This window comes from Populus euphratica, unplaced genomic scaffold (genome assembly GCF_000495115.2).
Source record: "Populus euphratica unplaced genomic scaffold, PopEup_1.0 scaffold232.1, whole genome shotgun sequence".
Taxonomy (NCBI): domain Eukaryota; kingdom Viridiplantae; phylum Streptophyta; class Magnoliopsida; order Malpighiales; family Salicaceae; genus Populus; species Populus euphratica.
The window spans coordinates 35,159-49,885 of NW_011500114.1; the positions used below are offsets into that span (position 1 = coordinate 35,159).

General features: G+C 29.2%; 2 protein-coding genes across 3 annotated transcripts; both read left to right on the forward strand.

Annotated features, from left to right (window-relative positions):
• The first annotated feature begins 385 nt into the window (after nt 1-385).
• On the forward strand, nt 386-3,120 carry LOC105109868 (serine/threonine-protein kinase SAPK2-like). 2 transcript variants are annotated; one of them, XM_011004727.1, is made up of 9 exons: nt 386-595; nt 828-902; nt 995-1,096; nt 1,281-1,334; nt 1,431-1,538; nt 1,623-1,715; nt 1,816-1,920; nt 2,076-2,174; nt 2,540-3,120. In XM_011004727.1, exons 1-9 carry the CDS (start codon nt 476-478, stop codon nt 2,813-2,815), a joined length of 1,032 nt encoding a protein of 343 aa, XP_011003029.1. In that variant the 5' UTR covers nt 386-475; the 3' UTR covers nt 2,816-3,120. The 2 variants fall into 2 exon arrangements, with proteins under 2 accessions (XP_011003029.1, XP_011003030.1); XM_011004728.1 differs by having other exon boundaries at nt 388-595; nt 1,446-1,538.
• Nucleotides 3,121-9,781: 6,661 nt separating this feature from the next.
• On the forward strand, nt 9,782-12,229 carry LOC105109869 (40S ribosomal protein S6-like). The gene is made up of 6 exons (XM_011004729.1): nt 9,782-9,894; nt 10,014-10,078; nt 10,962-11,019; nt 11,101-11,209; nt 11,352-11,624; nt 11,762-12,229. Exons 1-6 carry the CDS (start codon nt 9,889-9,891, stop codon nt 11,998-12,000), a joined length of 750 nt encoding a protein of 249 aa, XP_011003031.1. The 5' UTR covers nt 9,782-9,888; the 3' UTR covers nt 12,001-12,229.
• Nucleotides 12,230-14,727: the final 2,498 nt, after the last annotated feature.

Here is a 14,727-nt window from a genome sequence, read left to right on the forward strand (position 1 = left end):
TAATTATATTAAAAAACTAATAACTAAAAAGTGAAGTTAAATCAACTTTTCTAATATTTGAATGATCATGACATGTTGTTATACATTGTACTTGATTTTTAAATATAAATCAAGTAATTATTGAATTGATAATAAATTAATTTGTTTAGTTTATTTGATTTTATTTTAGTTAGAATTGTGATTTATATATTTATTATGGAACTTAATGAGTTATGCACATAAAAATTATTTTTTTATTTAAAAATTAAAATAGAATGATTAATTAAATAAATTTTATATAATCATTGCATAAACTTTAAATCACCCTAGGTATGTTTAACAAAATTCTGAAAACTCACAAATTTTAATTAATCATTTTTAGTGTACTTGCGTGTTTCTTGAAACCAATAAAAAGAACAGCCAAGTTTATAGATAGGTGAGTGGAGAAGCGAGACTCAATATAACTAAATAAAATTTTCAGTGTTTTTGGTAAGCTATGGATCGTTATGAGATTATGAAGAATATTGGGTCTGGAAATTTTGGGGTGACTAAGCTGGTTAGAGATAGATGTACCAAAGAATTCTTTGCCGTTAAGTTTTTTGAGAGAGGCGAAAGGGTCTGTTTCCTCTGTTTCACTATCTGTTTACCTATTTCAATTTCAAAATTTTTCCATATTTATTATAGTTTGTTGCTGATCTCTTGAAACTCAATACCATATTTATTATAGTTTGTCGCTGATCTCTTGAAACTCAATACTGTTTGTTTTTACCATTATGAATTCGTCATCTTTAAGCATCAGGGGGTGCTTTACCATGGGGTTGATTGAGGAGTTAGTTTTGTGGTTGCAGATTGATGAACATGTGCAAAGGGAAATCATGAATCATAGGTCATTGAAGCATCCCAATATAGTTAGATTTAAAGAGGTTTGTTATTTAAATTTTTGAGTGTTACTTCCTAGAATAGATCAATTCAATGGGAAGGAGATAATCTTTGATTTGAGATGTTATACTTCCAGGTCCTGCTAACTCCAACCCATTTAGCTATTGTGATGGAGTATGCTGCAGGAGGAGAACTCTTTGAGAGGATATGCAGTGCTGGTAAATTTAGTGAAGATGAGGAAGTAGAGCAAAGAAATTTTACTAGTATTACATGATCATTCAAGGTTGTTTGGAAGTTGAATGAAAGGAAATATGTAGTATCTAGAGGCAGTAAATGTTGTGCTTTGAATGTTACTTATTAATTAGTAGCGTATAATCGGATTAATGTTTTACTTCTGGGGTTTTTATGTTTTTCTGCATCAGGCAAGGTTTTTCTTCCAGCAATTGATATCTGGAGTAAGTTACTGTCATTCAATGGTAAGAAGTTTTACCTTCCTTTTGTCAATTTGTTTCAACCTTTATAAAATGCACAGTAATTGTTTTAAGAATAGTATTTAATTTTGATACGAGGAGATATTTATGCTGCAGCAAATTTGCCACAGAGATCTTAAGCTTGAAAATACACTCCTAGATGGAAACGCAGTACCTCGTGTCAAGATATGCGACTTTGGGTATTCAAAGGTGAGCATTCTTACTAAAGGATAACATGCGTGCATGAAGTTTAACCACCCTTTTGGTTACTGATTACCATGGCTTATCGTGTAGTCAGCTGTGTTGCATTCTCAGCCAAAATCTGCTGTGGGCACCCCAGCTTACATTGCCCCAGAAGTACTATCAAAAAAGGAATATGATGGGAAGGTAACAATCTTTCTGACTTTCTCTTCCTTTTTGATGCACGTGCTTCTCATTTAAGCTGTTTGAAAGCATTAGTATTATGTCTCATCTTGGAGAGTCACAGATTGCAGATGTATGGTCCTGTGGGGTTACCCTCTATGTAATGCTTGTTGGGGCATACCCCTTTGAAGACCCTGATGGTCCAAAAAACTTCAGAAAGACAATAGGGGTAAGTGGCTATACAAAGTATTAAGCACCAGATAGAATTTAGTTGTAGTGTAATTACTGAATGTCTGCATATTAATTACTGAATTTAGTTGTAGTATTATGGAATTCTAGCTAATCTACTATTGATCTGATTAAATTACTGTTTGCTCATTGCAGAGGATACTCAGTGTCCACTATTCAATTCCAGATTATGTTCGTGTTTCTATAGAGTGCAAGCATCTTTTAACTCGAATATTTGTGGCTGACCCTGAAAAGGTAACTTAGCTTTAGTTTGAACAAAAGTGTTGTGGTATCAACTGCATCTCCATCCATGATTGCAGTGAAAATAAAAGGGAGAAGATTTCAATTATATTATGATGCTTTTGTAATGGATGATAGAACAAGGTGCCTGATTTTTGGTAGGAAACTCCCAGGACCAATTAAAATAAGCCCTTGCTATTTGATACCTGTTAGAAAGTTTGCAGCTCTTAATGTAGGAGACATAAGGACATGCAAGCACCTTCAAGTTGAATGATTGAAAGGAACAAATCCCTTTATTCCTCATAGCATTGGCACCTTTTTCTTCTTCTTTTTTGTAACTCCTATGGTTTTCATCAGTTAATGCTTTTGTCTATGTGTAGAGGATTACTATTCCGGAAATAAAAAACCATCCATGGTTCTTAAAGAACTTGCCTATAGAGCTGATGGAAGGAGGAAGCTGGCAAAGCAATGATGTCAACAACCCATCCCAAAGCGTTGAAGAAGTCCTGTCTTTAATACAGGAGGCAAGCAAACCTGTCTTCCTGTCAAAGGGTGAAAAGCATTTGCTTGGAAGCAGCATGGATCTTGATGAATTAGATGCTGACGCAGACCTTGAAGATATCGAGACAAGTGGTGATTTCGTGTGCCCATTATGAGCTTAAGCTGTGTACATAAATTGTCAGCTTCCTGCGGTATTGTTCAATGATTGAGAGCGCCAGATTTTTTCTGGTGAACTCATTACACTGTGATCCTTGTTTGGCCAAGTGGCATACGGATGCCCTTTTGTAGATCCTCCGTGTTTCTTTGTTGTTCATTATATTACAATAACATTTTCCTTTGCGTTTGTTCTTAATATTTATGTAAAGTGACCTGAGATGATTTATTTTGTAAGGTGATGTGTGTGGCTAAGTTTAAACATCACGGATACTTCTAGAGCCAGATTGATTGCTCTTTTCTTTAATCGGTATTGTTCTATCATATAACAAGAGTTCTTCTGCCAAAAGAAGTGTACTCCAGATCTTGAGCTCTTTGATTTTTAAACAGAACTGGTGAAATATATAGCAGGCACTAAGTCACAAAGCTGAAATCTTTTTCAAGATTGGCTTGTATAACATATTGCATATGTGGTCTTCATGGTCAGGATTCAGAGAGTTGCCCTATTAGGCTTCTTCCTTTTTTTTTAATAGCCAGAGAGCAACTTAGTCAATAGTTCAAGATCTCTATTTTAAAAAAATACTTCAAAAATAAATACGATATATTTGTCAATCATACTTTATAAAATGAAAATTATTCCTATTTAACACAAAATGATATATTTGTTAATCATACTTTATAAAATGAAAATTATTCCTATTTAACACAAAATTGCAAGCACGAAATGAAAATTACTCAAGGCTCTGCTGGTCAAACATACATAAAAAATAAAAAAATATTTTTATTAGATTAATTTTATTAATTTTATTCGATTTAATTAACCCACTTAATTTTGATAATATAATAAAAAATAAACAGTAATAACAATAGATAATTAAAAAAACAGTATTAATACAAGTTGGGTTAACGCTAAAACTTTATGATTTAACACATAAAATTAGAATGATATTATAAAATAATGAAATCACAAAAAATTACCTAAAATAAATTTAAATCAACTTAGTTCAATCTTTCAAACATGTGACTTAAATTCTAATACTAAAATCACCTATAAAAGATAAACAATAGAAAATTATAATATCAAATTCTAGGTTAACAAAATCTGATAAAAAAATTACTAGGAATGAAATTAAAATAAAATTAATAAAAAAATTAAAAATAAAATAAATAACAATTAAAAAAACAATGACTAAATTTGATATAAAATAAAATTAAATAAAATATTGAGAAATGCAATTGAAAAAATAATTTAATTAAAAAAATGATATAAAATATTGAGGGATACAAATAGAAAACTAATTCAATTAATAAAATGATTAAAAATCATTAAAAAAAATCACAATTAGAAGAATGAAGATCAAATTTAAAAGGTAAAAAAAATCAAAGAAGGATTAATTGAAAAAAATCAATTTTATGAATTATTTAAAATAAAATAAATAATAATAAAAATAAAATTTAAATAAAAAATAAATCAAATTTGTTGCTTTTAAAATGCGTAGGGAGATGTTCTGAAATTGAGGAGGAGATAGAAAAAAACTCGATATTGTTAGGCAATACACACCGCCCAGTAATGAATGGGGATCAAAACCTCATCGTTGATGCTGATATTTGACAACTAAACAACGTTATAAGAGTTGTTCAAAGATTATAAATGTTCCCACCAAACTCCACATGGTCTACGTATGCAATCCACTGTTTGACATTAAATAATATTTTATAAATATTAAAATAATAAATATCTCTCGATCAAATACAAGATGATGATAATGATAAACAAAAAAAACAAAAAAAAAAACCCACTGATCCAAGTTGAAGACTACTAATATCAAAGGCATTGTAGTCATTATGCTTTTAAAATAAAGAGGTTGAAAGTACCGTTACCGCATTATTTCTTTTTAATTAAAAGGCATATTAGTCATTAACATGATTAAAACAAGTTTGAAATAAATAAGAAATTGTTATAAAAAAAACTTTTGATATATTTTTTTATGAAATTCAAAATTCTTTATTCTATATTTAAATAATATAAGATTTTATTATATTTTATTTATTAAAAAGCTGAAGAGTCTCAAGTAAATCTAAGTAAGTTGAACTTTTATCTTAAGCCATGCTTAATTGCTCGTCCTGACACAAATCATGATCGAATACAAGATGATGATAATAATAAACATAAAAAAAAAACCCACTGATCCAAGTTGAAGACTACTAATATCAAAGGCATTGTAGTCATTATGCTTTTAAAATAAAGAGGTTGAAAGTACCGTTACCGCATTATTTCTTTTTAATTAAAAGGCATATTAGTCATTAACATGATTAAAACAAGTTTGAAATAAATAAGAAATTGTTATAAAAAAAACTTTTGATATATTTTTTTATGAAATTCAAAATTCTTTATTCTATATTTAAATAATATAAGATTTTATTATATTTTATTTATTAAAAAGCTGAAGAGTCTCAAGTAAACCTAAGTAAGTTGAACTTTTATCTTAAGCCATGCTTAATTGCTCATCCTGGGCACAAATCACAGGTTTAATTTAAGTTTGTTGTAAAATAATTTTTTAAATTATAAAAAATTAATTTTTTCCATCCAATTTTAGGCATAAGTTAGTTGTCAAATAATTATCTAGATGTATCACAAGGTGAGCAAGTCTTATGCTTCTCTTGCCTTTTTCTTTATGCCTACTAATTCTAAAGTTTGAAGTTAAGTTGTCGTGGAGAGAAAATCAACTTTGTTTTCTATTTTGGAGATCTCGATAAGAATTGCAACATTTCAAGATAATGTTGATAGAATCTTAAAAAATCATTTATATTGAGATTTGTTCACACCAAGTGATAAATAAATTAATCTTAGGAACAAAAGATATAATTCTTGATAACAATGTTTTTGTTCCCTTACCAAGTAAGGATATTATTCTAAAATTTTAGTTTAACACATTCATATGTTATGTGTATGCATATAAAATTCATTTATTTGTATTTATATGCTTATCTCTATTCTATTCTTTAATTTATATGTTTATATAAAATATCTTAATCACGTTAAATTACGCTCAACAATTAATATTTGACAAATACAATATAATGTAATCGATTTGTACTATATATATATATATATATATATATATATATAATGGAATGGAATGGATTGATACATTACATTTCTCTTTGTTAAAATATTCATGGTGATGTGATGGAGGGCTTTTTTTATAAAATTTCATTTTAGTTTCTAATCTTTTCATAAAAACTATTTTAGTCCTTATATTTTATTTTTATTTAGAAATCAATCCTTGTATTTTTAAAAACTATCGCTTGGTCCTATAATAAATATTTTTCAAATAAATCCCTATATATTTATTCTTAAGGAATAAAAATTATATGATCTCTTATAGAGGAAGTGCTTATTTGAGAGTATAATATATATTATTTTTCAAAATATTTTTCACTTGAATATGTATTAAAATAATATATATTTTTTATTTTTTAAAATTTATTTTTGATATCAGTATATCAAAACATTCCAAAAACATAAAAAAGTAATTTTAAATAAATAAAAATTTAAAAAAATTAATGAAACAACATTTCAACCACAACGCCAAAAAAATCGTAAGAGCTCTTCCAACCCAACATACGACAATTACCATGTATAGATGCAATTAATTATTTTACAACAATATAAACTATTATAATTAAAAAATAAAAAAAACTTTATAATAAAAAAGAAAAAACTAAAGAAAAAAGAACAAAGAAACACGATATGTAATACTTTTAATTTATTTTCTTAGCAATGATATTTTTTAACATTATGGACACTAGGTTAGAATTCTATAATTAAATATAAGACTGTAATAAACTATTATATTACACCAAACCAAACCAAACATGAAGTTAATTCTTTTAGAAGAAAATATGGAATTCTAATTATCTCAAGCTTTAACAAATTTTCATTCTTTTAAAATGTTATAATTAAATATAAGACTGTAATATACTATTATATTACACCAAACCAAACCAAGCATGAAGTTAATTCTTTTAGAAGAAAATATAAGAAACACAACATTATAAACATGGCCTATATATTTATAAACTTCTAGATTATGGTGTGAGCTAATCTTAATACACTTTTCATTGAAATATTTTTCCAATTATATATTTATTTGCCAAGTTGAATAATAATAATAATAAAGAATATTATAAAAGAAAAAAGAAAAATTGTAATAATAATAAAAAAAGAATATTATAGAAAAAACAGAAAAATTGTTTTATTATATTTTCTTCTATAATATTCTTCTTCTTCTTCTTCTTCTTCATTATTATTATTGTTATTATATTTTTTATTTAGAGAGAAATAATAAAATAAAAATCATGTTTAAATTAAACTTGCTTTCTATGATATTCTTTACATTTTGATGTTCACAATATATTTTTTCCTAGTCTTAAGGTATTGTCCTTCTTTTTAAGAAAATTTTCATCTAATTAAATTGAATGAAATGCAAGAATATACACAATAACAATAGAATATTTTCACAATTAGACACCTATAAACAATATTAATTATGATACAATATAATTTTTAAAATCATATATGATATGGAATGACTTTTCTAATCAAACTTATTTATTTATTTGAAATATATATGTTTTAATGCCTTGTTTCAGTGCCTTCTTACATCACTCTAGTATCATCATTGTTAAGAAATTTCAATCATTCTCCATCATATTCTATAAATAATTGATCACCGCTAATTTTTAATAATGAATTTAATTTTATATATGATTTGAATTCAGTTGATAACCTATTATAATTCTCCTGTTTTCAATAAAATATTAAATTACATAATTGAACTTAATTATACTATTTGGAATAGATGTGGAAATAAATTAGATTAATAATCCTAACTATTTTGCCCTTAATTAAAAAAAAACTTATTACAAAGACTCTTATAATTATAATTGTGTATGCATAAAATACTACTTGTTGTTGTAAAACGATCTCCTTCTATATTTGGAATTCAAACCAGAATTCTCTAAAGAATTCCAAACATAAAAATTTATTAAACTCTTGGAATTGAATTCAATTTCAAGAATTCCAAACAATATATATAAGTTGAAAACTATAACAAATATAAAACAATCAAATAATGAACCAAGTATTATTTAATTCTCCTAACATTCACAAACAAGTTAATGCTAGGATAGCAAGCAATGGAAACTAGAAAAGGTAGGGATTGAAACATGAACAGCAAATAGATTCATCTCATTGGTGTAACAAAAAAAGAGAAGAAAAGGTGAGAGATAGATAAGTTAAAGTCACAACCAACAAAGTTCATGATAAAATACAAAAAAATAAAATAAATAGAATCCAAAATTTACAATAAGAAATTACATGAAGACCCTTATGAGGACAAACTACTACTTAAATTAGATAAATAAATATCATTTCATGAGTAGATAAGTGATCTGGTGATACCTTTTGATCACCTCTTCTTATTGCAAGAGTTTCTACAACATAATTCTTGGATTACCAGTTTGTTTATGATTTCTTGTCAATCTTAAACAACATAATATAGTTTCGACATAGTAGCAACCAAGCCTTTAAGAAACATGATATGGTACGACAGTTCGTTTAGGAATGCGGTTCAAATCGTATTCCATTAAATTTTTTTAAATTAATTTTTTAAATATTTTTATTTTTTTTTTGATACGTTGATATCAAAAATAATTTTTTTTAAATAAAAAAATATTATTTTGATATATTTCTAAATAAAAAACATTTTAAATCGTAACTATTACCATACTTCCAAACACTCCATAACAAGATTGTTTGAACCAGGAATGGTGGATAAAAAAAATAGCTAATAGATTAGCCTTACAACCATCAACAGCAAGCATAGAAATGTTGCATGTTAAGCAAGTATAGAAATGCTAAATGTTAAACAAGTATAAAAAAGCTAGATAGATAATCAATGGCTCAAATATATCATAACTATATATGCTTTGTATATACAAATGTTGCTTTCTAAAATTCAAAATCATAACAACCATCCCTTAAATATTCTCACCTTTTTAGAAAGTTTCAAACTTTCTCATCTTAAATCCTAAAATGATTCCAAATCAATCAAAATTCATGCATTTGAGAAAATAAAATAAAAAAATAAACATAAACATACAAAACTATATAAAATGAATACAAAATGTGCTAGGCTAGCAAAAAAAGAAATATAACATGCTTTCTTTTCAATACAAAACTTAATACAAAATACATAAAGAAAACTCACTAACATGTTGATGACGGTAATAGTTATGAAGGCACAGTTCGTGTGAAATTATTATTATTGTTTGTATTTTATTATTGTTGTTTGTTTTGCTAGAAGTATTCCATGATGATATTTTAATGACAATAAATAGTAAGTAAAGAATGAAGAAAAAGATGAGAAACTTTACATGAAAACAAAAATTAAAAATATATACACACTATATACTTTTATATAATTATAATTAAATAAAAATAAAAGGTCAAAAAAAGTTTTTTAAATGAAAAATAACAAAGAAATACCCTTTTTATCTCTCTTATCTTTCTTTTTGAGACACGTGATATTTTTATAAACATTTTTTATATGTTTCTAACTTTAAAATGTTTATCTTAAAAAAATATACAAAAAAAATTCTTTTTTTTTAATTTATAAAAAATATATCATTTGAACAAAAAAAAAATTATAATAAAAAGAAGTAATAGTCGAACATGCCCGAATTTTCTCATGTTTTCATTTATTTATTTATTTAAAGAAAGCTTATTTGTTGTATAGCATCAAAAGAGGGAAAAAAAAACGGGACTAGAACGAAACCAAATAGTGATCGAACGGTCCAACAAACATATTGTAAACCACGTGCACGGTAAATAATGTAAGCCGCATAAATACACAATAGGCAAACACACATAATAAAAAATTCCAGGAATGAGATAAATAAAAAGCCAAGTTCACACGTTAAAACCCTAAGCAGAAGGCAAGGCGCAGTCTCTCTATATTTTTGTTCTTCACAACTTGGGCACCGCCGCTTCTGCTTCTATCTCCCCATTATGAAGGTTTCATCTTTTTTGGCCAATCTTTTTCACTTCCAATCACACAAAGCAAATTTTTCGTTTAGTAAATATGATTTCATGATTCTCTTGGTCTCATTGAGTTCTCTGCTTGTGTTTCGCAGTTCAACATCGCAAATCCCACTACGGGATGCCAGAAAAAGCTCGAAATCGACGATGACCAGAAGCTGTAAGCTCCCCCCGCCCCTTTTTTTCTGTCCAAGTGTCTATGCTTTTGTGGGTTTCGTTTTAGTTAATCAGTTCTTTTTTCTAGTCAAACTATTTGCTTTTGTAGATTAATGGGATAGATGCTCGTGAACTGGGACAAAGATGCATTATTTGGGCTGTTAATATAGTTTCTGCTTTTGACCTTTATGATTTTTTCTGAATTTTGCAAAATATTCAAACACAAGTCTAGCACGTCCTTATCTGGGTGAAAATGTTGTTCTAGTTACTATGTTGAAATATGATGATGTTAGAGCGTTCTTTTGAATTTTTGTATATCTTTTCTGGATTCTGTGTTCGTTTTCATTTGCTTTGGTTTGGAACCAGAACATTTACTGCATCCATTGTTTAGCAGTAGATTCATCATCTGTTTACATCTCAGTTAGTTTCGATAGTCAAAATATAATAAAGTGAAATCCAAGTCCTGCAATAGGAGAATTGAAATCAGAATGAGTAAGAAAATAAATCATGATCTGAAATAAAAAGGCTTTCACAATTTCATTATGTCATACAAAAATTCTTCTTTTCAAGAACTTGATGTTGAAAAATATCCATTTGCATGAGTTTGCTGTTGAACTTCCGAAGTGAGCAAAGTGTCCATATTATTATACCTTTTCTTGTTCGAGTGACAGTCTTCCCTTGAGTAAGAAACATTAGCAACCTATATATAGTGCGCTATTCTGTATCATTCAACTAGTCTAACATGATTACTGTAAATGTGTTTAGCAGTGACCGTTCTTTGATAGTAGTCAACAGCAAGATCAGATTACTATGTTTGTGCGTCTAGTGATTGCCATTTGCAATTCTAATTCTGATTTTTTATCAATTTTTAAATCTTGCCTCTGTAGACGGGCATTTTTTGACAAGAGGATCTCACAGGAGGTCAGCGGAGATGCTCTTGGAGAGGTATGCACATTCTGGTTTTCCATACTGTGAATGTTTATATTAGTTGCATGTTTCCCACCAATGATCCTCTGGGTTTGATAGGAATTTAAGGGCTATGTTTTCAAAATCATGGGAGGCTGTGACAAGCAAGGATTTCCCATGAAGCAGGGAGTGCTAACCCCTGGTCGTGTCCGTCTCTTGCTTCACCGAGGTGGGTGAATACTTAAATGCTAGACCATGTTATGTTCTCTAAATTGCTAAACATTCTTGGTAAATTTTGTCTGCTAAAACCTTATAGCGTACTCCTGTTTGCCTGACTAATGTTAAGTTGCATTTCTGTTTTGCCTCCACAGGAACCCCCTGCTTCCGTGGATATGGAAGGCGCAATGGAGAACGCAGGAGGAAGTCTGTGCGCGGGTGTATTGTCAGTCAAGACCTTTCTGTTTTGAACTTGGTAATTGTGAAGAAGGGTGAGAATGATCTTCCTGGACTCACCGACACAGAGAAACCAAGAATGAGAGGTCCCAAGAGAGCATCGAAGATCCGCAAGCTCTTTAATCTCTCAAAGGAGGATGATGTTCGCAAGTATGTCAATACTTACCGGAGATCATTCACAACCAAAGCTGGTATGACTTGCCATTCTTATAAATGCATGTTTAATTTTTTTTGTAGAAGATCAGGAGGGATGCAAGCAGCTTCTTGGGACTTGTTTGCCCTAAGCTTGTTAATGTAATTAATGTCTTGTGGTTCCTGTTTGTTGCAGGAAAGAAGGTCAGTAAGGCTCCCAAAATTCAGAGGTTGGTGACTCCTTTGACTTTGCAAAGGAAGCGAGCAAGGATTTCAGATAAAAAGAAGAGAATTGCCAAGGCCAAGTCCGAGGCTGCTGAGTACCAGAAACTTCTTGCCACAAGATTGAAGGAGCAGAGAGAACGCCGCAGTGAGAGCTTAGCCAAGAAAAGGTCCAGACTTTCCACTGCTTCTAAGCCATCCATTGTTGCTTAGATCTACAACGCTTTCTAGTTGGGTTTTGGTAGCAAGAGGAATGGTGTCAGTTTTATTTTTTAAATTTGAATTGTCATATTTGAGGTATTACATGAATGGTTTTGGAAGTGCTTTGACACTAGGTTCATTGGATTTGCCATGATATAATGACTCTCTGCCATAATCATTTGGAATATTTTCAAGTCTTGGTATGATTAGTAAAGCTATTCCTAATACACTACTTCAGGCGAGCCTTTTTTGCTACATTTCAAGTATTTTTGTCAGCGAAGTTGAATGTCAAGCGGTACTTTTGGGTCTTCAATTTAATATTCGAGCGCAGCGCAGTTAAGCTACAGCCATTGTACCAGCACTAGCTTCTTGCTTGGAGGATTCGTGGAGTTTTGAACGGTAAGAGACTATCAGGTCTCAGCAAAAAGATGGTCGCTAAATTAGCTTCCTGACATCAGAATTAAGTCTTGAATTACTGGCTATTTCAGCAATTAAATCCTCAACTTCCGCGAAATCAGGTTCAAGAAACTCTGCTGCCAATGAATCGAGGAAAAATTCTATAATATGCTACAAGTGGCATTTTCCGGTTCACTGAATTTTGAAAAGCACTCTATATTATGCAGTTTGGTTACTGGAACCAGTAATTTTAAAGCTGAATCAATCTATAATCGCGGCAATCGTATAACTGATTTGGGTGACCGTAATTTTTTTTTTAATATAGAATTCAGTTAAACTTTTGTTAAAAAAAAAAAACTGAGCTTTCCTTAATAAATAAATAAATAAAGTCGACGACTGATACATGCATGCATAAATTTGTGATTGATTTCATTTTCCATTGGAATATGCTCGCAAATTTATTTTAATAACGCTAAAAGTATGATATTTCAGCAAGCTACACCTTGAATTGTTAGTCGTTACACGAAATCCTGTGGTGGATTTGATGCCAACCTCGGTATGCACAGCTGCGACTCTCAAATACATGAGGAAGTAGAGGCCCTTTAAGACACTTTTATAATACTTCAGTTCACCCCACACCGCTAGCTCAACTTCTTCCCATGGCTTCGCCAATCTGAGTTCCTTCCTCAACACTGAAAATAGCCCCCAAGATATTCTCTTCATGTAAAGTACAGTAGTCTTCGCATCAAGATATACAACTGGATAATTCACTAGTAATTTTGGGCTTGGTCCCTCCTCTTTTCAGCCATAACTCATGCAAATTAAGGAAAAGAGGGATAAAGACTTAAATCTTTTTAGGTTATATAGGTTACAATGTATAAAAACCCAATTTTAGCTTAATTTTAAGTTGGTAGCCAATATATATAAGGAGAAACAAAAAGATAGGGCAATTTGACTCATTTCTATTCAAGCTTCGATAAGCAATGATTTATTATTGTATCAAATTGAAATTTTGACTAAGAGTTGTGGACACATAACTTTTTGGATTGAAGATTAGATGTATTTATATTGGTATGTTCTTTATAGAAGTGATAGTTAGTTTTGTGAAATTCTTCTCAACTCTCTCTTTAATATTGATGTATTTCAAAAATATATTGTTTTTAATGATTTATGTTGTAGCCTTCAGTTTTAACTAAAGAAAAACACTTGTGTACTTAGTATTATTATTGATAGTAGAAGTCTTTTTTATGGAGTATGGTCTCATGATTTATTTTTTATATAAGAGTTTTCCACATAAAAAATTTAGCATTGATTTATTGTGATCATTTACTTAGTTGGTTGATTGTTTGATTCTATTTTTAATTGCACAAAAAAAAAAGAAGATTTGGGATTGTGAATATGGTTATATTGGTATCTTTGTCCACTAAAATGCTATCAGAGTTTAGTTTTGCAGATTGATTTTCTTGTGCATTTAAAATGAAAAAAAAAAGATTTAGATATGATAAAACTCACTTTCTTTAACTATTTCTTATTGAAAGATATTAATGGAGGATCAACTTTATTGTAATGATTTAGATTTGCTGCTATAATGCAAAAAAAAAAAAGCTTGCTGATATGGAAGAAGCAAAATGAAATGCATTTAATATAAAAATGATTGCTAATGTTAAAAAATATGTATCTTCTAAGACTATCGATTATATTTCTCTAGAACACGGTTATTACAAAGTTTGGAAGATATTGAAAGAAACCTTTGCTAAAGAGAGTGCACAAAACAAGGGGCTTGTGATTAAAGATATTATGAATTTGAAGTAAAAGGATGGTTAAGATGCTTCAATGGATGTAAATGACTTTCAAGGGTTTCTAAATCAGTTATTATTGATGAATCTTGAGTTAACCAATGAGATACAAGCACTAATTTTATTGATTTAATTGTTAAATAATTGGAAGACTTTGATGGTGTCACTTAATAAATGGACAAGCACTTCCGAGTCTTATATACTTGTTATAGAAAATTATAGGAAAAATCAAAACATATTTTCTCACATTAAGTGAGATAGAGAGACTAGTGATAGAAAAGGAAAATTGAAGCTTGAGGGATATATTAGTTAAAAAAAGGGATTTAATTGTTTATTATTGATTAGTACTTAAAAGTGCATTTTTATCGTGGTTTTATATCATCATTTTGCACTTGGAGTATCAATAACTCCTTAACTAAAATATGTTTTATAATAATGTATCTAATAATATAAGATACCTATAATTTATGGTAAATGTCTATTTTTAATGCAGATCTATCACATAAATGAAAGGATTGATTGATGAATTTAAGAATTGAAATTGAAA